Here is a 23,643-nt window from a genome sequence, read left to right as displayed (position 1 = left end):
TGTCATATGTTCTAAAGACTCCAGCGTGACCCTCATTACACACGCAAACAAGACGGGACCAATGGGATACGAAAATCTTTATTTTTCGAAAATAGTACTTATAAATACTAGGTCAGAAAACACAGGCAAGTATTACAAATAAAAAAAAAGGCTTACAAAGAACATTTTCTGCACAGGAGTGGCAAAGTGATTGCTACTGGCTGGGAGATGTCTGCTATGACAACGCTCTTCTGAGGACAGATTCTTAATGAGTTTGCAAACCAAGTAACCATCCATCCCAATCTCCTGCCCAGTAGTGTGCAAATCAAGTTTTACTGGTTTCAGGGCTGAGCGTGATGGAGATGGTCCTTATACATGTCGACCACCTCCCAATATTGCGTTACAGCTTCTCTCACAATGCGGTAGGTGAAGGTGATGCAGTGTGATTGTATTTATTGTAATCCGATCAAAGCAACAGTCATTGGACTCGGACCTATAATTTTTTGTGTAGCTAAAGTAAGAAATAATCCATCGACATATTTAAAACTTCCACTGTCACTTCCCAACCGACGACAAAACGTTTAAATACAGTTGGTTTTTGGCCTTGACTGTTTACTTTAAAACTTCTTTTCCCTTTTACACCAGAACTAATAAAAAAAAAGAAAAGGAAAAATCAAAACACCTGCGGAACACTGAAATGGCTTTTCGGTCCCTCGTGGTCCGTAGTTTTTCCTCGATACCTAAATCCATTGATTGAAATCAGACCTCGAGTACTAGTCAAAGCAGACCGATCTCATGGCGGAGCTGTGAAGCAAAATGACTGACACTGATCCCGACTGTGTGCCTGTCAAGAATGATGGTCTGGGGTAAAAAGAGAAGGAAGGGGGGCTTGAGTGTAAAGTTGGAGAAACAAAAAGAGCATCAACTGCAATGTTGCCTCTGACGGCCATGCATGCAATACTGCCAAGTCAGTTGTATGTTTGCGTCAAGGAATACCAGCAGGTTGTTTGATACTGAAAATCCAGAACAGACTTCAATTTTCTATCTTAGCAGCATGCAGTCAGAAAACAAGCGCCTTTGACAGTGTGTATTGTATTATTCTGGAAATGTCTCTTGCGAGTGGCCACTGCCTGAAGTCAAAGAAGCATTTAGTCCTAACCTTGAAGGAGGCTTTTCTGTGTGTTAAAGCCGTTTTGCTGTTCTTCCTCAGTTTGTGAAGGAGACCCTGTAGATAAAGATAAAGGGGGGAAAAGGACAGTTATAATATACAGGCGCAGCACATTCTGAACTACTTTCTTAAAAAGAAGTGCAAGCAAGTTAAGCAAATATATTTAACTGAAATGTAATGAATCCTACATTTTATTTTCCAAAAGCACCCCCCTTTCTTGATTTGTAAGTCTTAGAATAGGCTGTAAATGGCCACTACTTTCAAACCTTTGGTTTAAAATGCAGCCTTTGCATTTAAAAAGAAAAAAAAAGGAAAAAAGAAACTGTCTTACCCAAATCAAAATAATCCTGATGAAGTTATTTGCATTTCATCAAGAGTTGTTTTTTCTTTTGGAAAGCACCTTCAGAGCCACAGACATGATACAGCTATTTTTACGGGCTGTATAGATTCATAGTTACCGTATTTAACCCAGAGGGACATTTGTTTTCACAGCCAGTACACAGAAACATGCAGATAGATTGTACAAATTGGAAGTCTTCATCTACGCACTCATTCATCCCCATTAGCAACAGTGTCAACGAGGCAGATTGTTACGGGCAGCTGCTGCAGGAGGAACAAAGCTCTTCTCCTTTTTCAGTGTTCTGCTTTTTTTTCTGGCCAGATGGAGGTGATGGGCCGGGTTGGATTCTGCTTTTTGTAAAGCAGCAACAGGGGGACGGCATGAAGTTTAACTGTAAAACATGTCGCCTCCTACAAACCCTAACACGCAAACAACAACTTTAATCCTCCTCACCCCAGCCGTTGGTGGACATGTCGCGGTTGCAGATCTCATTGGCCAGCCTCTCAAAGTACTCGGGCAGGTCGGCGTACTCGTCTCCATAGGAGATGACCTTGATGCCCTTGTCCAGCATGTTGTCGCGCAGCTTCTTGAACTCGCCCACGTCCTCGCGCCGCACGAGCATGAAGTGCTCCAAGTCCGACTTGTGTTTGACCGCCTCCAGGAAAAGCGCCTGGAAGGTCGTGTCGTCCACCGTGCGTCCGCAGCCGAGAAACACAAACGATTTGGTCTCGTACAGCTTCTGGATCTCGCGCTGTTGAGACGAGTAGGGATACACATTTGATTCATACGCAGGGCGATCCGGAGAAGCTTTTGCAGAACACAGTCCTTTCATAAGAAACACAACCACAGGGCTCACCATGACTTCAGTGTTCCTCAGTACATTCTGGTAGCCTGCAGGGTGCAGTACAATGCCACTTGGGTTGGTGTAAACACCATGGATATGCAGGACACTTAACCTCCGTTTCTCCTGAGCCCACTCCAACACCTACACACACACACACACACACACACACACACACACACACATACATACATCAGCACACAGTTCATCGCACTCAATCCTGTTCTGGCTGGGCAGGGAGGTAAATCACTGAACAGCAGTTAGAGGATATTAGCCCTGATGGAGTCGAGGCATAAATACCAGGACTGAGAGGCAAAGCAACAGGTCTCCCAGAAAACTCTGACCACTTCTTGCAAATTTATGTTCTATTTAACAAATAATCAACCTCGCTTTACATACACTGGGAGATAAATTAGATGATTCAACAAATCGACATGAAACAACAAACCTGTATACCAGGAGAACAAACACTTCTCTTAAATCAAAAGCAAATATCGTTAAATCTCTAAAAAAATATACAGCAGCTGAGTAATGGTTGGAACTTTAACCTTCCTCCTCTTTCAGGTCAAAGAGTTATCTAAAACTGGTCAATGTAACCGACTGTCAGTGAGTTGACCCATATGCTCAGAGGACAACATACAAGTGAGGCAGATTTATCTTCAATTTTTTGCTCTCAACTCGTGCTTCTGATATAAAATAAATACGTAAAAAAATATACCTGACTTTTAAAACTCCTACAATCTGAGCATGTCTGAACATGAACAACTTGCTTTGGTGACCGTTGCACTCTAATAAAAAAAAGCTGACTGTATATTTGGAGGACGGGGAAGCTCAATCAATGCCATAACGTAATCCGCACAGTGTTTACCTTCTTCTCGTCGGTCAGGTCCAAAGACTCCAGCTTGGTGTCCTGGTGAGCTGCGTAGATCTCCAGCAGGTTGTCAAAGTTAGTCGTGAGAACCAGGGCGCCGCTCTCCATCAGCTGCAGCACTGAACGCAGGAGATGTTTCCCAGCGAGCTCCATTTTACACTCCAAATCATCAAACACCTCATACAGGCAGTCCTTGAAGAAGGTGGATCGCACGTTGCCGGTCCTCTGTTGAAAAAAAAGAAAGAAAGTAGAAGCACTTGTTGACATACAACGTACAGTGCACAAAGACAGGAGGCCAAATGAACTGTGTCGACCTACTTATACTTTGATTGTTGGCACCTCAGGACAATATAATCTGCACTCTCCCGAGATTTCTTTTCACACTAAAAATGCTTTGTGTAGCAACTGAAAACTGATTCATAAAAATAACCGTGAGAGGGGAAAACAATTGAAGTCTCATTGTGAGGTACAATTTGGTTTGTTCCTCCTTTTATCAGAACGTTACTGTCCCCTGAGTGTTTCTTCAGTGTGAGGGGCCCCACAAGGAAGGAAACGAACCCCCGACCCCGTTAAGTGTTCAACACTGCCACATTCACTGAAAAATGGCCTGTTTCACTTGTTTGAACATGAGAAGAATTACCTGTTGGGAAACTTCTTTTCATGGTAAAATATTGAAATACTTCAAGTCAAATGACTGCAACCATGATATCAAGTACGCGTTCACGAACCCACAACAAGCCGTCTTTTCATAGGATTGAACTCTTTGAGTACACAGTTTTACTCATCGTATCTTGTGACCCGGCAATGTGTGTCCTTAAAATAAATGTGTGCATTTGAGTCCAGTTTGAGCAAGAGTTATCATTTAAGATTGAAAGCACAATGGTGCTTGTTGAAACAGACAATCTTTGCAAACAAATACTGTCGACTAAAAAGTGATGTGTCATTGTCCAAGAGGAACATACAGAAATACAGTTTTATTTTGTTAATATTGAAATAAACAAGTATGAAGAGTTTCAAATCCAAATCAGCGTACTTATAAAAGCATCAACTTATAATAAAAATGATATCATTTATTACGCAGGGGGGAAATCTGCAGTGTAACAGTGACAAAAGGGATCAACTATCCTAACAAGTCACCTAAAGAAGGAAGTTAACAGTAAAGTTAGGAAATAAGCAAGTTAGTTATCTTTTTTCAGGACTCGGGCTCAAACTTGAGTACTGTCTCACATATGGTGAAGGTGCTCCAGGCTTTATACATTTTGTTTGCCCTCGGCAGAAATTCCAACTTGCCTCTACTTGAAGTGAGGCTTCAGGGTGTTACAGGTGTGTGTGCCAGTTTTCCCAACATGTCCACTCCAGGGCAACGATGTTCTGTATCAAACCCACCATCAGCCTGGCTGATCCTGCCCACAGCTCTTCAAGCATCATCTCACACACCACTCGAGTCTGTTGGGAGCTTATGGGCAGCCTAAATCTTACTTTACCTGGCAGAGCACGTTGTAAAAGAAGAGGCAGAGTTGGGCGGCTAAGAATAGCAAACGGGTTGTGTCGAGATGTAGTGACCATGCTAAACCCAGCACAGGGAAATGTTCTGCTGACTTCCAGGGAAATGTTCTGCTGACTTCCAGAGATTACGGCTCTAATGGGCTCAACAGCAGGAGTCCTTGCCACAGGAAGAAGCTCATTATCCACATCTACAGCAGTCGGCCTGATCCTTGGGCCGTTTCTCAAATTGACATGCAAGTAAACAACTCTGTTTTTAAAAAAAAAAAAGAGATTCGGTCTGAACTAGATTATTTATTTAGCACATGCTAGCTCTGGACTGCCCTACTCTGGACATGCATACAGTAACATAAACTGACTGTTTACACGTCTGATGCTCCTGGAAAATTCTAATAAATGTATATACGCCAGTTTATAAATGAATTGACTGCACTTCACTTTCTCCTGCTGGGTGCACTAATGCTGAATTACATGGATGCTGGATATAAACTTTGTTTACGACCGTACTTTTCTTCACTTCCCTCGAGTTCGAGAAAATGTCCTCATGGAAAAGGTGGCGAACATCAGAATTATCTCTAACTTGTGCTACGATTTAGTCCCGTATATTGAAGCAGCCTAACATCTGTATCTAGACAACAGCTGACTGTAAAATAAAGTTGAATTGAATAATATCCCAACAATATTATTGGCAGTTTTCACATTTAACTGGATACTTTTTGAATAATAAATTATCCTCTCTGTTAACATCATTGTTGGACAGTGAATTAATGCATTATCTGATCGCATTGGACTCTTAGATTGTTTGTTTTGTACCCTCATTTTGGATTTCAGTGAGTACGTTTGCTGTAAAGAGTTGTGCTCGTCCTAATAGTAGTGCTTCACATTACCGCTTTTAATAATCGGCATGGTCTCTAAACATATGAGACGCACTGGTTTTAAACCGAACATTGGTAGACTGGACCCAAAAGAGTCTGTGGTGTCATCGTTTTTCTCTTCTTGGAGAATGTGAAATAACTTCTTTGACTCGTGTAATATTCAGACTGTTGGGCTTCTCGTCACGTCTGTTTGCATTTCCCTCTAGTCACGAAGCTTATCTACAACGCATGTCATTGGTCGTGTGTTTCCTGGATTATTGAACGAATGCTGTAAAAGGCTGCGCCGTTTAAAATGGAAGCGCTCCATGCAAATTGGATAATTATCAATTATCTATCGGTTGTAGGTCCAGGATGTGTTGTATTCATTCTGGTTTCCAGTTTCCAGAAAGACTCATATAGACACCGGCAAAACCTCAATGACTGCGGAAAACATTGTTTATAATTCTTGCCTGAATTGGGCACATCAACTAGTCTGTAAAGTTGTTATTAGCCTAGTTTTATTTTCTGCCACGGTCAAGGCTGGAAGAGGATTTACAGCAAAAACAGTCTCTTTATTTTTTTATTACTTCAGATTAGCCTCATTACCTGAAACTGTGAGCCTGCAAACCACCATAATCCATCTGACACACAATTCTATGAAAAGGGGGTTGAACTCCCACAGCTTTTACTGGAATTAAAAAGGGATCGACTGCAGGTCTCTCACACCTTCATATGCTTGAATATCCTTATGGTATTTTGATATTAGGACATCATGTCTATATTACATGCCTTGGGAAACACTTTGATTCACACACTTGCAGATGGGTTTTGTGAATGGATTTATTTAAACTCCTCGACTGTATTTTACTGTTTGGGTGGTGCGTTAACGGTCTGAATGGAAAATCTGGGCGAGGGGGCTGAGTGGCTCATATTATGCTATGCTTGTTTTTCCCCCCTCAGCATGCTCGAGCCTGCTGTGTCTGAAGCCAACAGCAGTGACTGGTGTCTGCGCGACTGCGGATCGAAATAAACACGTTGGATAAAGCCATAAAAGCGATGCTTGCTTGTTCCCTTTGTGACGACGGGCTGAGGGGAGAAACAAACCGTTTTATCAATGTCAAAAGTGCAATGAGACATGACTAACACAGGAGGCAAACTGTATTAAGGCTCCCATCTGCCAGCCGTGCTCCAGACCAGACCAGTCCGAGATAGCAAGAAAACAGAGTTATATGGAAATACAGAAATGTCTTTATCCTCGGCATTGGCATCAAATCATTTGAGAGCTTTTAAGCATAGCTGCAAGGTTGTTGTTGGTTTTGTCCTTAATCAAAATGTATGATTTTCTATGACTTATACAGGAACAGTAAAAAAGAAAGTTAGGTTTTAAAAAAGCTTTTCTGAAGCGTGAAGATTTTCTTGTGTTTGTATGGTGGTAGGAACTTTCTGGTAGTTGGTGGGCTTGATTGGTTCATCACATTCTTTGATGGCATTGAGCTGTGATGTTGCCCTTTGGTGCTGCAGCTATGATTAGGCATTGTTCTTTTTGCTGTCTGCAGAGTACTACCTCCATTTGGATTTTGATTGCCCAAAGCTTTCTTTTCAAATGTGTTTGTCTTTCTCAAACACAAGTTAGATTTATTTTTGTTTTTCTGCAGTCTGCAGTCACATGGTGTAACACAGTCGGGTCTGCTGTCGAGGCAACTTTAGAGTAAGATATGAAAATTTGATATGGATTGAAATTGCCATTGTTACAAATCATACAGCCCTTTTTCACAAAAGTAAATTCATGAAATGTCCACACTAAAAAGGGTGTGTGTGCGTTTCTGTTATTAAACCAGACTGAATTTGGCCGCGTAAGTTATTACAGAAACCAAGAACAGGACAAGAACAAAGTGAAAACCAGACAGAATAATAGGAACAATTAAACGTTGGCACTGCTTCTCTCAACACCATTTGGGGAAGTCCTTTTAAATGTGGACTTTGGATGAAACTGAAGCATCAGTGGCCACACCAGCCAATGAATATAAAAAACATGCATAGAAAACCAGTTTAATGCAGGTTTGTATTCTGTATATTTGCTGTCAACCTTAATGACTAAAGTAAACACTGTGAGTCAGATTGTGTGCCTTCATCAGAGGAGCATTTTGTTGTCAATAACAATGACTGAGAAACACTAAACAGGTCTGCTCTTTGCATGTGTGATCGATTTCACAGCAACTGATTAAAACCTTTGTATTGACAAAACATATTTGTCAACATAAAGTCTCACAAACAAGTCATGTGGTTATTAGCACCAGATCTTTCAATGAGATACGGCTAAGATGTCTTATCTCAATCCATGAAAGTTAAAGACAAAATGTCCCTGGCTGAGGGAAAGGACAGTGCGCTGGTGTGTCATGTGTTTGTACATGTGCGCCAGGGTGGTGGAGAGAGGAAATGCAAGGAAATAAGGCTCCGGCAAGACTTACCGGGGAAAGTTTTTGAATGAGGTCATGGGCCACATGAACCAAATTCTTATCTTCCTGCATGTGCTTCTGGAAACGCCGACTCTCCTCCTCCTCGAGCAGGTCAAAGTCATTGGCTGCATCAAGCAAGGCCTGGATGAGGCCTTTCCAGGAGCGGAGTGCAGGGACTTGAGGGGCCACTGCAGAGCTTACCCCCGTGCCGATCACCAGGACGAGCTCTGGGGCTCGCTTGGTCTTCAGACTGGGCAGCAGTTTCCTTTGGGTCATGCAGAGATTAAATGACATTTTCAAAGACGGAGCTTCCCTATTCCTTACACACAGCATTAAACAAAGCATTTGCAAGTAGAATAACATGTAACGTTTAACTAAAACCTTGATTTAATCAGCCCTGTAGTCAAAACTCAAGCATGAGTCAAGGCTAGGAAAGTGCAGCTGGCTCCCTGAGCTCACCTGCGCTTTTTTGCATTTGTGTCCGCATCCTGAGAATCATCTGCAGGTCGCTTCTCAGTTTTTACTGCAACAATGGAGGCCATTCAATACCTATAACAGAAACAGGATTAACCACATGCTACACTTTCCTAAACACACATAAACTATGTAAAGTTAAGTGTCACGCTCAAACGTTGCGTTGGCTGTCATTTGCGAAGCTTCCTTCTTTATTTTATTGATCTAATTTTATAGAGGAAATTATAATGAATCGATTCCAGCCAGGTTAAAGGGTTGTAGCAAATTAAACCGGTCTACCCACTCGTCCTACTTGAAGCCATCGTCATTTTTCCAACAGCAAGCAATTCATAAATGTCCTTCCTTGCAACACATCTTTCCTTAATGATGTCACATGCTGTTATCTATTTAAACCGTAGCTACAGAGATGATATTGTTCCTGGAAACTGTTGCGTGGTTGGTATTTTCTTAATGTGTGTAGTTCTTTAAATCATAGTCCCACCGGCCCAACAGCAAAAGCATGTGCGGAAAGTTAGCGTTACTGGGTTAAACTTAATGTTTAACTTTTATGAAAAGCAGCATTCATTTCTGCGCAGACAACTGACATTTACAGGTCACACAATAAATACAACTTCACTTCCTGTTCACAAACGTGGCCATCAACATTACTTACCTTGGTGTAGGTGACGCTAAGCTACGGCCCCCGGTGTTTCGCTCCCGTTCAAAGAGAAATCCTTTTGGTTAAAACGAGGTTAAGTCAGCAAAAGTCGAGTCGTCAGCCACGTTAACAAGCTCGGAGATTGACTTTAGTTGCGACCTTTTTTACCTTTAGATGGCGTCAATGCGATCCTGGTGATACGTAAGCGCCGGGGCAGTTAACGGGTGCTGTATCACCAAAGAATAACGAACAAAGGAACCCCGGCAAACAATAACCAACAACGAGCATAAAGCTAACGTTTTTTTGTTGTTTTAAGCTAAGTTAAGTTAGCTAACGCTAACTATCTCAGAGGTTATCAAGAGCCAGAAACAGCCTCCGTTTTAGTCGTCATTCTAAGGAAAATAGTGGTTACAGCAGCATATAATTGTTGTTAACCGATTCTTTTAGCTAAAAAATGATTTCCCCACTAGCAGAGTGCCGGTATACGCCAGAAATGCTCTCGCGACTTTCCTGGCTGCCCCGACAATCTGTTTAAGTTTTGCGGATCTGTTGAAGTCACCGCCTGTAGCTCTATGATGCGTTCAAGTACATTACGAACAGTTCCTCCCCGGTGCCGCGTGTGGAATTTGTCTTGGTGAATGGCAATAGAGATAGGGTTTATAAACATTGTATAACGTGTAGTCGCATATGTATGTGCCTATAAATTTTGTTTTGCACTGCATCACAACTTTTTACTGTAATAGTATTTACTACAAAACACGTAGTTTGCATTTTAGAGCTAGGAAGGGAAGATTAACAAAGAGCACTGGAATGCAACAAAGAGACGTCAGGCAAGGGGAAGACAGCTAAGACAACCTACAGTACAGTACAATTAACTTTATATGCAGTATAAAATGTTGTGGACATCATAAAATGTTGCTTACTCTATTAAATTGTTGTGCAGATTGCAGCTGTTTAGAGACAACGCTTCTCTATTTCTAATCTACAGAAGCATTATTCAGAAAACTGTGGAATCAATGTAGGCCTATTTAGGACTGTGTGTGCAAGGCGTTGTGGAGTAGACAATTTATACAAGTACAAAAAAAGAAATAGATCCTTCAGCAAGGTCTACCTTGTGTTTGTGTGTTTAAAAGCAACAATTAAAAAAATACAATATTTAGATTTTGAAATACAAAAAAAACACTTAAACTGGCATTTGTCAATACACCTCACAGCAGACAAATTCCCAGATTTCCTTTTTTTCCCTGAATATATATGTTATTGTTTTTTTCTTTCCCATAAGGTATGACAAACAAACACCTCAGTCAGTAGACTACTTCAAGAGAACTGCTACTAGCCTGCCATCCCCTGTTTCAAATGAAAACTGCATTTTAAGTATTCAGAGCAAAAGTCACAGATCCTCAATGCAATTGAAGTATTTGCTATTGAAATCATTTAGTGTTTTGGCTGTTGTAAACCAGTTTGTTTGTTTTTTTAATGACATACACATAAGCTAATGCTCTTGTGTAAAATGTAGAACTGATAAATTGATATGGACCCCACCAATTACACTATCAATAGTTAATTAGTACATTAAATATTTAAAGTGTTACCATGGACTTTGCAGTGTTTCCAAATAATACAGGTCATACTTCCTTTTTTTGCAATTTATTTGAGAATGAACCCAAATTAACATTGTAGGATTAACAATTTGACATAACCCCTCTTAAAGTACCAAATAAAAACAGCAATATATATTAGAGTGAGATGATTCACACATGTTCACCTGGTGAGTAAATAAGTTAGAATTATAGTGCATACATATTGTTTATAGGCGTTCTTGAAACATAATCCACATCAATGCAAGTTAGTCATACAAATTCAAATACATATCTGATTCAGCAGACATATTTTCAATCGACACATATCAATGTATTCAAAGACACAATCAAACAAATAAAAGGCATACCATTAGTCAATCTTCAACATTCAAAAAATATTTTCCATTTAACATTTCTATTCCAAATTATCAAGCGATACAGAATATTACAGCTGTAAGGTTTCATGTCTCCTCATAAAAAGACTGCACGTTCATTTGATAACAGGAGAAAAAGGCATTCTGGTCGCATCCGATAACTTAAAGCAATGCTCTCTTGCACAAAGGATTTTCAGTCACTGGTTTATTTGCAAGACGGTTACAATAGGCTGTTTAAAGGTTAAAAGCTCCTGAAGAGGTACAATCCCTTAACAAAGCACAATTCTTAAACATTTCCCTCTTTCCCTTTTTAAAATGCATCGATTATCTTAAACAGCACAACATTAACCTGAAAGTTGCTTGATGCACAACAAATGACTTTGTTTCTAGGCTGGCAGATCTGGAGCTGTAGTATTTCCCCTAAGTAGAACATAAGAGTAAATAACTGAACCTGCAGGTTTATAAACAGTCACCTTTTGGACATTAAAATATCAGAGTCGTGACTCCGGTGTTTGCAGATGTCTTACTGGTTTGATTTTTGACAATTCTGAAGAGGGAAGTAAGTGATATTGCAACAGACGGTTCATTAACTCTTAAAGGAGATCAGCAAACTGTAAAGTAATTTCCTCTTACAGAAGAGGAAATATGGCTTTAAGGGCACACAGGATTAGCATAGGTCTGGTGAGGGCAGGGCTGCACATAGTACCCACCACTACCTCCTTACTCTTTGAAACCCCACACAGAACCGTATGCCTGGTATGGTCTATGAAGGGCCAAAGGGAAGCGGAGAAGTGGAAAGAAACCACAGCTGCCTTATACTGAGATGGAGCCCTCTCTGAAGTTGGTTTTCCCTATCAGGACATTGAGAAGTGTAGCCTTTCCCTCCTGGGTTTCCCTCTGAGCTTGTCTGATAATATCGCTTAGCCTGTCCTCGTCCTTGCGCCCTACGAGGTAGCCCTTACCCCCGTAACCATCCGCCACTATATGATAATCTGCAATAAGGAGAAGAAAATATGATGTGCCAGTTAGTAGCTGCCCAGTTAATCACACATGAATGGAATATAAACTATGTATTCCTACAAGCTATCAGGGAAGTTACGCAACATCTTATGTCGAAAATACACACCTGTGAACGCAAGGCCGCACGCCACGTTGCTGCCGAGAATGGGAACCTGCTCTCTGGATATCTGACTCCAACAGGCGTCATTTCCCACCACAGCTATAACTGGTGTCTGGGAGCGGGGGAAGAGTACATGTGGATTAGCACAAGTAAAAATTGTAACTACCTGCTGCACTGTTAAGGCGGGAAAACTTACACCAGTGTTATTTGTATTAGTATACTAATACCGGCATGACTTTCATGTATTTGCTGTATTCATTCTACTATTGCATATTTGTACATTTGTGCATACAGAAAATGTACGTAAGTGACTTCACCTTGTGTCTAGTGAACGTGTCAAACTCTGCCACACTGTATCCTGAGGAGCCATCACCATACACTATCCACACCTGAAAAGCACAGAAATGAAGAATTTCATTCACAAAGGGTGAACATCGATAGATAGATGATCATACAAAACACTCCTACTCAAACCTCAGATTCAGGCCGGCACAGTTTTGCCCCCAGGGCAAATCCTCCTCCCACACCCAAGGTCCCAAAGGCTCCTGAAGGGACAACAGACAGTAGAGTTATGTTCCTGTGACGGCTAAGAAAGCACAGCAATGACCTCAGGATACATTGCCGAGATAGTCTTGTGATTCTCAACTTCTGTAAGTTCATTTTGTGCCGACAAATCTCCTCTCCTCTCACATTTACATAACCAAATGAATAACTGGTCTAAAAGCTCTAACCTGGATCTAGCCATCGCATAGGTCCTCTCGGTCTCATTATGTAAGCAGCACTCCCAACAAAATCTCCCCCATCAGCAACAATGATGCTGTCCTCTGCCATCAGCTCATCCACACAGTGGAGGACTTTCAAAGGATTTAAGTGCTGATCGGTCTTCTCATCGGCTTTGGCCCTGAAACAAAAAGAAAATACTGCAGTTTATGTGACGGAGACAGAATTTTGTAGTTCTACAGTTGTAGTTGAATTCATTCACATTGCAATAACTAATAACATTTGGGTTGCTTTCTCATTATTTAGGATCTAATCAGGGCCTTTTCTGATCATAGAGAACAGAAGTATAAGTATAAGTTTTCTTTCACAATGTATGCTGTCTCCTCTGCTTACCTATTTCCATTTTCTTTGGCGATATCTCCCGCTTTGAGCGTCTGAGGCCATTCCTCTGGACAGCGATGGCCCTTCAGGCCTTTGGAAAGCCGTACTAAGAATGAACCAGCATCGCCTGGAATAAAACAATATTTACATTGTAGACTGATGTATTTTCCATATAGTCCAACCTTTGAGTATGAATCAATAATAAAACATCTATGTCAGGATTCTGTAACAATACATATCTTACTACTATATAGTAAACAGTGCCAGAATTTTTCTTTAGTGTAGAAATTGGAGAAAGTAACAAAAAGTGTCCTTTTTTTCATGACATGTTCTAATCATCAGAGATCTTTGACGACACACAAACTTGTGAACATACCCTGAATTGCTATTGTTGGTTTCCAGAACATATCTGAGTTTTTCAGCAGCTGCGTCTTATCTCTGTTGATCGCGATGATCTTACTGCGTCTGTTAAGAACTCTGCCATAGCTCAGCCGGAAGTCACACACAGTGCCTGCAAGCGCAACACACAATGTTCGTTTTTGTACATTTCTCGAGGCATTCTGGAAAGCCTGAAGTTTTACTGGCTTCTCAACCTCCAACAGTATTTCAACAAAACATTGAATAACTTCCAGAGTTGGTTAAAGTTCACTTTAGCAAGGAACAGCTGTCATTCTGTGAAACCTTGAGGGACCAAAATAATTTCTGAATTAATAAATGTACATGAATTTCTAACTTTACAAACTTATTTTGTCACCCCCCACTTTGGAGAAAGAAAATAATAAATAAATACAAATGTGTGTTAACTAGTCACAAGGCAATCTAATTGTCGTTAACATATAGGATTTAAGGTGCGAAACTATATTCCTGACCTGCTAAGATCACCACGTCGGCCTCCTTCAGGGCATCTCGCCTGTTCTGTCTGATGTGGATGGGGCTGTCTTTACCCAGCATGCCACGGGACATTCCCCCAAGGAAGCAGGGAATACCCAGGTCCTCCAATGTCTTCCTATGAAGCAGGAAAACATTTTTGTCCAGATGTGCCAAGTCGTGCCACATTATTGCCAAGTAAAATCAAGCTTGCTTCAATGCTTTGAAAGCAACATAATTTCAGCATTTTCAAGTGACTACGTGAGCAACAACATAGTAAACCGTTACAGAACAAATACAAGACACAGGATACAAAAGTAGAAGGTAGTGACACATTGTTCTTTACCTAATGTCATCGGCCGGCGTTGGGGGTAGAGTTGCTTGGCTTCCCAGCAGAATAACAGGTTTCTTGGCTCGACTTACTAGCTCTATGCACTTTTGTACCTAAATAATATTTAATGAAAAAAGAAAAACACAGAAAATGTAAAACTCTGTGTTTAAGTCATCTTATTAGTGTATCTCGCGAAAAACTATTACATCACGGCTTCACTACTAAGAGCGGTCTTACCTGATCGTCTGTGGCTTGTGGGATGTCAACAGGAAGCGGAGACACATCCCGGGTCTCCCAGGCTCCAGCGAAGAGATTCATGAGGTGGTTATTGAGGTACCTTACAAGAAAACAGGTCATCATGTGAAATAATTGTAGATACAATATTAAACTGTTGGCGTTATTTGACAGATGAGAGTGACAAGAATTGAGAAAAGCACAAAAGTTCCAGGTTATGTAAAAGATCCAGGTCAGACTCGCACCAAAGAGGATAAAATTATAAGGTAAGTGTTCTTGCTTCTGTACACCTCGCGGGCTCATTTATGTGAACAAGATAACAATTCTTATCTCAATTTATGCATGACGTTGCTGTTGTAAGTTATGCATATAGCACTCTACAAACTTTATATTTCATGCAGGTATACTTTTATATTTCAACTTCTATTCTCTATTAAATTTATTTGTGCATTTTACATCCACCAACTAGTAATGTGTCGTGTATAGAAGACATGCTAACATACCACGAAACAACTTTGCCCATCAAGCCTTTGGGAGGGTTCTTAACTCCAAACTCTTTGGACACGAGATGATAGGGATAGAGCGTGTCGATGGGGAACTCGATGAAAACCGGACCAGGAGTTCCCGACTGGGCGATGGCCAATGCTTTCCTGATGGTAGGCACAATCTCCCTGATAGTCCTGATGGAGGCACAGAACTTGCACAGCGGCTTGAAGAGCGACATCTGGTCGATATCTTGCAGCGCTCCTCTGCCCTGTCCCAAAAAAACGCAGGCGACGAAGACGTTAACACACTGAGGTTAAAAACAGGCCACGGTGCAAGTCTGATATGTTTAAAAGCACCATCATACCTGAAGTAGTGTGCCGGCAGCTCCTCCCATGAGCAGCAATGGAGATTCGGCCATCTGAGCATTCTTCACTGCGGTCACTGTGTTGGTGAGGCCCGGGCCAGCTGTCACTGCTGCTACACCAACAGTGCCTGGAAGGAAAACAATCAAGATCGCTGTCAACCTGCCCCAAAACACACATACACACACCTCGTTACTGACTCATGGAGCTAACTATAAAGCTAAGACGGTATGCAAAACCAGCACTCAAACAAGACTCTGAGTCATATATTTATCTAGTCTCGTAACATAAAGCTGCACCTGAGAGTCTCGCCACAGCATCAGCAGCGAAGACAGCAGTGGCCTCATGTCTAGTGTCCACAATGCGGATGCCCACCTTCTCGCATGCCACCAGGATGGGCGAGATGTGTCCGCCGACAAGTGTGAAAACGTACTTGACCCCGTGGGCGCGGAGCACCGTTGCCACACTCTCACCACCGTGTCGCGGGCTCTTCGTCTCGGTCTGGAGTGAGTCAGAGGACAAAATAAAAGTTCAGCCAGTGAGGAGAATAATCAAATACAAACTTTGAAAAAAAAGAAAAGAAGCTCTATCAGATATTGAAAAGAAGTAAACTGATAACCGCTCTGAAAGGTCACCTGTCATGTATCTCATCTCTCCAGCAGTCTTTTACAACAGCCACACATTGTTCTGGCTTACAGAGGTGAAACGCCTCTGATCTTTGTGCAATCCCACTAACAACCAGGGTGTTGTGATGGCCTTTGTGCTAGAGAACCACAGGGCTGGTCAAAGTTTACACGAGCGGAGGCCGTCTTACCTTTCATGTGTGACAGCCTACATACAATACATACAAGTCACTTTCCAAAGCCAGGTCATGCAGGTGTATTTGCTATGACTGATCTGTGCAATGATGTTTTTAAGATTTAAAAAAAATAATAACAATGACATGTTGAGAAAAGGAATAGGAATAGCATGAAGTTCATTCTTTTACATGTTGACTTGTGACAGCCTTACCTTGTGAAACAACTGGTACAGTAAGCCAAGTTTGTAGGCTGAAAACACAAGCACCCCGATCACAATGCCCACAGCGCATCCGAGGACGGTGCCAACGCCTCCAAGGTACTCCATGTCTGATGCGAACCTTTACTTAAAAAATAAAAACTCAACTTATCGCCACTTAATATCTAATATAGTCTTGACTGGTCCAGTTCAGCAGCTCAGCTCGGCTATGCTAAGGCACAGTGGAGCCGCTCTTACAACCACTGTACACGCATTTTGAAAGTCTTTAATGTTATTTGTACTTTCTCTGTGAAATGAGCTAATATTAAGTTACTGATAAAATAGTGTTAAGAGAAGGCATTCGGCCCTTCTGTAAGTTGAAATGACCGAGTCCTCTTCCTGCAATTGCTGTGCCGACGCAGGAATACGCCAGCGGTTATAAATACAGGTTAAGCTAGCTAGCGCTACATTTAGAACTTCCGGTTAATATTTCCAAAATAAACTAATTGAAACAACGTACCGTTATTACAGAAGCGTAATAAAAAGATTCGCGATGTCGTTCTAAATGGACGAGACACTTATCTCAGTTATTCTAAGACTAGCTTTCATGGAAAATGTTAGTTTCTTTCTGAAATAACTAACGTAATGTCAATTCAGGAAAATAAGGCACATATTTATTCTGAAGTGAATGCATAACCATTCTGTATCAACTACACGCATATTACCCATATTCATATATATTCATAGAGGCTATAAAACATAACTATTATGTTAATATGAGTCTACATGCCTCCACGCTGGCCATTACGACAAATATATACCCTTTGTTGTGAAGGGAGGACAACTTCGTTTACTGTTACTTGGCTTTGTTTCTGGAAAATTGTGAACTTGATATGGCTCTGTGTGGCTAGGGATAGGTGTCTTTTGTACGGCGCACGGTAAGGGACAAAATTAAGACTACCTTTAATGATCTTTGCCAATGCAGGTCGGCCTGATAAATAAGTAATGAATAGGGCCTTCTTTGAATTAGACAAATGAGAAAACAAGACAACTCAAACAATGTTGTTGCAATGCTGAATTTAAGGCAACAGAATCGATGGAAACATGGAACATTTCACAAAACAATTGAAGAAACTAACCACACAATAGCAATTGAAAATATGTTCAGAGTATTAATATCTTTAAATATTATAACAGTATCTGCCAGTATCAATAAACTCTCACCCAATGTGTATAAATTTAACTGTTTGTGTTGTTGTACATAATCTTCACAGCAGTGTGCAAAACGGGAGTTTGTAAACATCAATTGTTCGTCCATGATCAGGATTTTCGGCAAACAGTATTTTGTCATCCACTTTTTGTTCCTCGAAAACGATTATCTAAAAGAGAACATCAAAACTACTTATTCCACATATTGTATACACAATCTGTCACCAATTATCAAGAACGTCACATATTATTCGTATATCATTTATATTGTATACCTGATTCTCTCCGCTTCTGAGCCAAGGTCCCGGGAGGTAAAGGAAAAGCTGGGGACCGATGCACCAATGGCGTCCGAGGTTCTGCCCATTGACAAACACGACTCCTTTACCCCAACCCTGTGAATGCAAGCTCTGGTATGATCAGTAAAAGCATAAAAACAGTCATAAAATACCTATTATCAGCCGTAAAACCTTGGTGTGGAGCAGTAAAATAAAAGGCATCAGAATGTGTGTAACATATTCAGAATGCATCAAAAGGTTTTAGAGATACAACACAAATACAAAGATACATACAGCATATCAGTGCATTAAACATGCACTGCAAGTTACAATATTACAGATAATTCTTAAATATAAGAATTAGTAAATCAATCAAATAAACTCCCCCGATTAACGTAAAATATTACACACATGGAGTCTGATGAAGGTGTCTCTGGGAGGACCATCTACACACAGTCTGGCCTGGAAGAATCCTGGAATGGATGGCGACTTGAATTCAGACTTCCACTGACCTGAACTCATTAATCTGAAAAAAAAGATGAAACATTTTTATGAAACACTCAATTGAGTTTTGCAGTTCAGACATCTGTGAATATATTCAATGATGTTGTGATGAAGTGTTTGGGTTTGATGTACGGATTCCATCTGTCTTGTGATTTTTCACCAACATCCAGTAATTGCATTAAATATTTGGCTTTTAATGTCCATAGATAGGTCTAATAGGTTTTTACTATACCTTGAATAAAGAAAGTAGCACCTTAATAGCACTTGAGTAGCACTTAAATGACACTTACTGATAGCACTTTGAAGTTTAACTTTATTGAAGAAATTGTACTTTTTTGATTCTTGTTGTTCTGAGTTTGTTGGATGTAGTTACAGAAAATTCAGTGAACCCACCTTTTCATAAAGCCTTGCTTCATATCCAAACAGAAGATGGTGAATCCTGCCAGAGGGGTGTGATTCAACAGAATGTCTCCCACAATACCTGTAATACAATAGGAGGTTGTGTGGCAGTCCACAAAACATAGAAAAAGTCAGTAACTGTACGCTGTGGAAGTGAAAAGATCTTTCAACATTATCCGAACTGTCCTGTACTTCCTTTTGCCTGAATAATGTTTTAACTGAATGTTGTGAATGATTTTATTCATGTCTGAAAATTGATAATAATATAATACAATATGAAGAGTTCAGGTCTTTAATATGCATGAGCAATGCACATTGTGTATTCATAATCTCTGCCATATTGAAGGCAGAATATACCTTTGCGCTGTTCATCAAGAGCTTTTCCATAGTTCACTCTTCCACAGTTCTCAACAAGCAAGCTCAAGGTCATCTCTCCCTTCAATGCACAAGACATGAGCGTCATTTGGAAAGGTATTTAGTAATGAGTGATCACAATGAGAAGTTCTGGAATTTCTCTGCTTCAGTGAAAATGCCAAATTAAACTCGTGAGTAGAAGAGAATTATCCACATGTAATGAACACTTCTCAAAATCACATTTTGTTGTTGCAAAGTTAAGATACTCCATCTGGCTATTTAGCCATTGTTTTCACCAACGCACAACAATGAGCTGCCAACATTGCGAAATTACTAATCCTGCAGATGATTTTCTTTCTTTTCATATTATAAATCTGGCAAGCTGGCAAGTGCATATTGCACTATCCTGCGAGATATGGCTTCAAAGTTGAAGGATTGTCAGAGAATGATTAAAACATAATGGGCCCTTGATTAGCACAAACCCTAAGCCTGAGTAAAAATGTGTTTCCAGTGCTAACAACAACCGCTAGAGGGGGGATAGCACATGCAGTGAAGAACAGACACAAGAACAGTCAGTACCACGCCATCAGGCAGCGCCAGCTCATGAGTCTTGTAGTCCAAACAGCCGACAAATTGTCTGTCCACAAAAACCTACAGAACATGAAAAGTCACAATTTTTTTTTGTATGACCTCAAAAAATATCTTTTTAAACTATATTATGCATGTATGAGGAGATAAGTCTCCTCACTCTCACCAATGCTCTATCTCTGATGTTGTTCCTGGAGTTGAGGGTTCCTCCACTGGCGACGGTGGTTTCATACAGTGTGTAACCGTACGACTGACCGCTGTTGTTGTTGACAGGGAGATTCTCCATGTTCACCGGTTCCTCTGACCTGTGTGGCTGGATGAATAGTCAAACATCCGGACGTATTAGATACAATAATCCGTCTGATCTCGGAGGACAATGAAATTAAATCTGCAGAGTTTTACAGGCGGGGAAAAGACATCCTCGCAGCTGGGATTAGGGAGTCATTGTCACTGAATGAAATCCCACAAGATATGTATGCACGCATGACACTGCAACGCACTCGGAATAAAAGAGTCCTCATCCGAAGATACTTCTGTAAAAACAAAGCGGGTGTGTTGACACCTCTATGCATGGGCAAACCCAGCGTGCCAGGTGGGAGACATCTGTCTCCAGCTTGAGCAGCGTTTTGCTTCATCTCGACACAAAAGGAGACACCAAAGCAGAGACTCGGACTTATAACAGAGACGTTCTGTCCATCTGAAGCTCGCCACATTTTACAGTTTGCTCTCGTCCCCTTTATATATTCCTGACAGGATGGATGAAACACGTTTTGTTATACGTATCAACTGTCACAGCAGACAGGCGCTGGCAGCCTGTAGCTTACCATGGCGGTGAAGTGCAGGCTGTCCCACAGTGACAGGTGCTGCTGGATGGCCACGGGGTCGTATGCTCTCCTCTTCTGAGGAGTGGGCTCCACACGAAGAGGCTCAGCTGGAACAGAGTTGGAAAAAAACATTTCATTAATGCTGATAATGGAAGACTCAATTATTTTTGGGTAATGCAGTCATGAAATTAACTGTTGGGTCTGTATAGTTTCACATAAAATCTGTAATGGGACCAATGCTTGTGGATGCTTTAAAATACATTACAGTGGTACTGGCTGAGTAAATTCCTCAAGAGTTGATATTTTGGGGTGCAATCTCCAGCCTCAGATAGCGGAGCGTCGTAATCTGCGTAGAAAACGTTTATAAAAACAGTAAGAAGCAATGCTTTCGTTCAGGGGAATCATACTTATAAAAGACTCTGAGCTCTACGGTCATTTTAAACCTACCATAACTGGTGACTTGAGGTTTGTAGGTGCCAAAGTCCATCGCTCCATTCATGAAGTCAAAGCTGGTTCCCCCATGAAACATGTACAGATTAATGGACACCCCTCTCTTCAGGATCTCTGACACAACAGCTAGCATATCTGTCAACCAAATAATAGAAACGGATGTCACAACACACGCAAAATGAGCCAGAGAGCCATGTGCAGCAATGAAAGTGCTCTTCTCCGCAGGTTGCAGAGACCTTGAACCCAGCAGCTCAATAGTGACAACCTGAATGTCAGAAAATGGATATTGTCCATAGTGAAGCTGGTCAGTGTGATATACAACAAAGGTAATGTTGGGAAAAGAGGCTGTGCTCAGCAGAAAAAGGTTCACTGAAAACATAATTGTTGAAAAGTGTTTTCTTACCCCCAGCGTGGAAAACGTGGTGATGTTCTCCCCAGACGTCGAACCACCCCGACCAATACTCCATCACCATTAAAGGTTTCTGTGGCTACAAGAAGCACAACACACGTCTGTATTTACTCTTTTGAGCTTTTATCCAGTGCTCCTACAAAATAAGAAAGTAGAAAACTGAATAACAAAGACTTAGATTGTCACGGTTACAAGTGATCAATAGTGAGTGAAAGCAGCATTGCCAAAGCTACCCATTACAATCATCTACCTGCATGTCCGCTAAGTGCTGGATCGCTCCGAATGACAGTCTCTGAAGGTTTATTGTCTTCAGAACTGAAATGAGCGAGATTTTGATCAAATGTAGGACAAAATCAAACAATTAAAGAGTACGGACAGAACAGTAATCTTTAAAATACAGTTGTTTTTGTCATATAAGAATAAGAATTCAACCATAATATTCTAAAATACTCTCGAATATAATACACTTTTTGGTATAAATAGCAGAACACATGAAAAACAGAGGTTAGTTATCTTCTTCACCTCCCTCCATCCCTGCATATCTCAGGCCCTCCCAGTTGTCTGAAGTCAGCAGGAGCTCTGTGATCCCTCGGGACCGGAGACACTGCAGGAAAATATTCCAAATTAATTCCAGTATAATAGATATGTCAGTGGAATGGAAACGTTGCAATGCGTTAGTGAACTCACATCATGTATAAACGGCATGTATTTCTCATCTTTGGCATATGAACCATACTCGTTCTCAACCTGAACTGCAATGATCGGGCCTCCCTCTCTAAACTAGGGGGGGAAAAAACAAGGCAAAACTGTTGTTTTGTCTTCCAGGAAATATTATAACGAAGCTTTGAGTGTGACTTACCATCAGAGGTTTAATAACTGGTATAAGCTTGTCAAAGTACAGGTTGACGGCATCTACAAATCCAGGATAAGTTGTCCTCAACTGCATGCCTTTGTCTCGTAACAACCAGCTGAAAGAAACACGACAATAACTTCTGGCAATCGTTTGAATGTATGGCAATGTTTTAAAGCAATGGGCAATTACCTAGGCAACCCGCCCAAGTCCCATTCAGCGCAGATGTACGGCCCAGGACGCAGGATCACCCACAGACCCATATCTGCTGCTAAACTGACGTAGGCCCTGAAAAATGCACACGCCCTTCTGCTTCATTTCAAAAAAGTACTTGCATTTCTTTTGGGAATATTTGAATCTACCGAGAGGAAGAAGCAGAACATAAAAGCCTTACTTGAGGTCCAGCTGACCCTGAAAGTTAAATGTTCCTCTCTCCGGCTCATGCAGATTCCATGGCACATATCTGCAGAAGGAATCAGGAAAACAATTATTTGTTTAGAAGCAACAGTGTGCCCCAGTGGCTCGCAGAGATCCGGCTATTTGATTGTGTTTTGAAAGCCACATTGAATTTAATCTGATCTGTGATTGACCTTCTTCAAGAAACATAATAGTGAGACTCCTGTGGCATGAGGCAGAGTCAAGGTGCAGCGGGAGCCTACGTGGTGAGAGTGTTGAGGCCACAGGCCTTCATCTTCAGCAGCCGGTCCTCCCAGTAGGCTCTGGGGACACGGAAGTAATGGATGGAGCCCCCCAGGATGCGGAAGGGTTTTCCCCCCAGAGTGAACTGAGAGGAGTTGGCCCTCAGACCCTCCACCCGGCTCATTCTTCTCAGGTCAAGTCGATGTCTGGTGGGGGAAAAATGTCAAGATGAAATATAATGGAAAAGGCCCATCTTCACAGAGCAGGTAATACGCGTTAGATAATACAATTTAGAGGTGTCACGGTAATAAAACAAAAAGCATCTGTGACATCGTATGAGCACAAAGTACATGTCTGTACTTACCAGGACTTAGGATGAAATTCCCAAATGCAGAATAACAGTAAAAATGTCAACAACATCAATGATATTGCTGTACCGTGAAGCTGAGCCTGCCGTGGAGTGTTTGAAGAGAGGATGATGCTGGGAGGCCTCAAACACTGTGGATAAGGGAAAGTATTGTTGTTTCAGAACAAAAAAATCACTCTCTCTCTCTCTCTCTCTCTCTCT

At 41.2% G+C, this 23,643-nt stretch overlaps 3 protein-coding genes across 6 annotated transcripts; all 3 read right to left on the bottom strand.

The window, feature by feature from the left end:
* Positions 1-62: 62 nt before the first annotated feature.
* Positions 63-9,672, bottom strand: fam118b (family with sequence similarity 118 member B). 2 transcript variants are annotated; one of them, XM_068584636.1, is made up of 9 exons: positions 9,292-9,672; positions 9,139-9,199; positions 8,472-8,561; positions 8,025-8,277; positions 3,197-3,424; positions 2,344-2,472; positions 1,941-2,238; positions 1,139-1,204; positions 63-840 (listed from the first exon to the last, which is right to left on the bottom strand). In XM_068584636.1, exons 3-9 carry the CDS (start codon positions 8,552-8,554, stop codon positions 827-829), a joined length of 1,071 nt encoding a protein of 356 aa, XP_068440737.1. In that variant the 5' UTR covers positions 8,555-8,561; positions 9,139-9,199; positions 9,292-9,672; the 3' UTR covers positions 63-826. The 2 variants fall into 2 exon arrangements, with proteins under 2 accessions (XP_068440737.1, XP_068440736.1); XM_068584635.1 differs by lacking the exons at positions 63-840; positions 1,139-1,204 and adding an exon at positions 1,607-1,834.
* A 1,119-nt stretch (positions 9,673-10,791) lies between these two features.
* Positions 10,792-17,015, bottom strand: ilvbl (ilvB (bacterial acetolactate synthase)-like). Of its 2 annotated transcripts, XM_068584054.1 has the most exons (14): positions 16,590-17,015; positions 15,878-16,079; positions 15,581-15,708; positions 15,234-15,484; positions 14,734-14,833; positions 14,512-14,609; positions 14,168-14,304; positions 13,675-13,809; positions 13,311-13,425; positions 12,929-13,098; positions 12,672-12,742; positions 12,515-12,586; positions 12,204-12,309; positions 10,792-12,069 (listed from the first exon to the last, which is right to left on the bottom strand). In XM_068584054.1, the coding sequence occupies exons 1-14, from the start codon at positions 16,701-16,703 to the stop codon at positions 11,891-11,893; spliced, it is 1,878 nt and encodes a 625-aa protein (XP_068440155.1). In that variant the 5' UTR covers positions 16,704-17,015; the 3' UTR covers positions 10,792-11,890. The 2 variants fall into 2 exon arrangements, with proteins under 2 accessions (XP_068440155.1, XP_068440156.1); XM_068584055.1 differs by lacking the exon at positions 16,590-17,015 and having other exon boundaries at positions 15,954-16,081.
* A 656-nt stretch (positions 17,016-17,671) lies between these two features.
* LOC137790535 (beta-galactosidase-1-like protein 2) lies at positions 17,672-23,529 on the bottom strand. 2 transcript variants are annotated; one of them, XM_068584865.1, is made up of 19 exons: positions 23,440-23,529; positions 23,096-23,281; positions 22,831-22,899; positions 22,629-22,724; positions 22,446-22,554; positions 22,274-22,366; positions 22,109-22,190; positions 21,837-21,901; positions 21,581-21,665; positions 21,175-21,312; positions 20,993-21,073; positions 20,728-20,834; positions 20,070-20,216; positions 19,895-19,966; positions 19,319-19,397; positions 18,956-19,043; positions 18,470-18,584; positions 18,059-18,175; positions 17,672-17,953 (listed from the first exon to the last, which is right to left on the bottom strand). In XM_068584865.1, the coding sequence occupies exons 2-19, from the start codon at positions 23,257-23,259 to the stop codon at positions 17,843-17,845; spliced, it is 1,818 nt and encodes a 605-aa protein (XP_068440966.1). In that variant the 5' UTR covers positions 23,260-23,281; positions 23,440-23,529; the 3' UTR covers positions 17,672-17,842. The 2 variants fall into 2 exon arrangements, with proteins under 2 accessions (XP_068440966.1, XP_068440967.1); XM_068584866.1 differs by lacking the exon at positions 23,440-23,529 and having other exon boundaries at positions 17,674-17,953; positions 23,027-23,178.
* Between the last annotated feature and the right edge of the window lie 114 nt (positions 23,530-23,643).

The sequence above is a fragment of the Clinocottus analis genome, unplaced genomic scaffold (assembly GCF_023055335.1).
Source record: "Clinocottus analis isolate CAN_PGR_092001 unplaced genomic scaffold, fCliAna1.0.p SCAF_2, whole genome shotgun sequence".
In the NCBI taxonomy this organism is placed as follows: domain Eukaryota; kingdom Metazoa; phylum Chordata; class Actinopteri; order Perciformes; family Cottidae; genus Clinocottus; species Clinocottus analis.
This window is presented reverse-complemented; position numbering and strand designations above follow the sequence as displayed.

Bases quoted from the DNA above. Each gene is read 5' to 3' on its own strand.
- fam118b (XM_068584635.1), bottom strand. From the start codon at position 8,554: ATGGCCTCCATTGTTGCAGTAAAAACTGAGAAGCGACCTGCAGATGAT. The intron at 8,278-8,471 runs GTGAGCTCAGGG...CATGACCCAAAG, and splicing joins ACAAATGCAAAAAAGCGCAG to GAAACTGCTGCCCAGTCTGA. The intron at 2,239-2,343 runs GTGAGCCCTGTG...TCGTCTCAACAG, and splicing joins TGAGGAACACTGAAGTCATG to CGCGAGATCCAGAAGCTGTA.
- ilvbl (XM_068584054.1), bottom strand. From the start codon at position 16,703: ATGGAGTACCTTGGAGGCGTTGGCACCGTCCTCGGATGCGCTGTGGGC. The intron at 16,080-16,589 runs GTAAGGCTGTCA...GACTCACTCCAG, and splicing joins TGTACCAGTTGTTTCACAAG to ACCGAGACGAAGAGCCCGCG. The intron at 13,810-14,167 runs GTCAGGAATATA...TTGCGCTTGCAG, and splicing joins CGACGTGGTGATCTTAGCAG to GCACTGTGTGTGACTTCCGG.
- LOC137790535 (XM_068584865.1), bottom strand. From the start codon at position 23,259: ATGAGCCGGGTGGAGGGTCTGAGGGCCAACTCCTCTCAGTTCACTCTG. The intron at 22,900-23,095 runs GTAGGCTCCCGC...TTCCTTCTGCAG, and splicing joins GGCCTCAACACTCTCACCAC to ATATGTGCCATGGAATCTGC. The intron at 21,902-22,108 runs GTGAAGAAGATA...CGCTCATTTCAG, and splicing joins ATATGCAGGGATGGAGGGAG to TTCTGAAGACAATAAACCTT.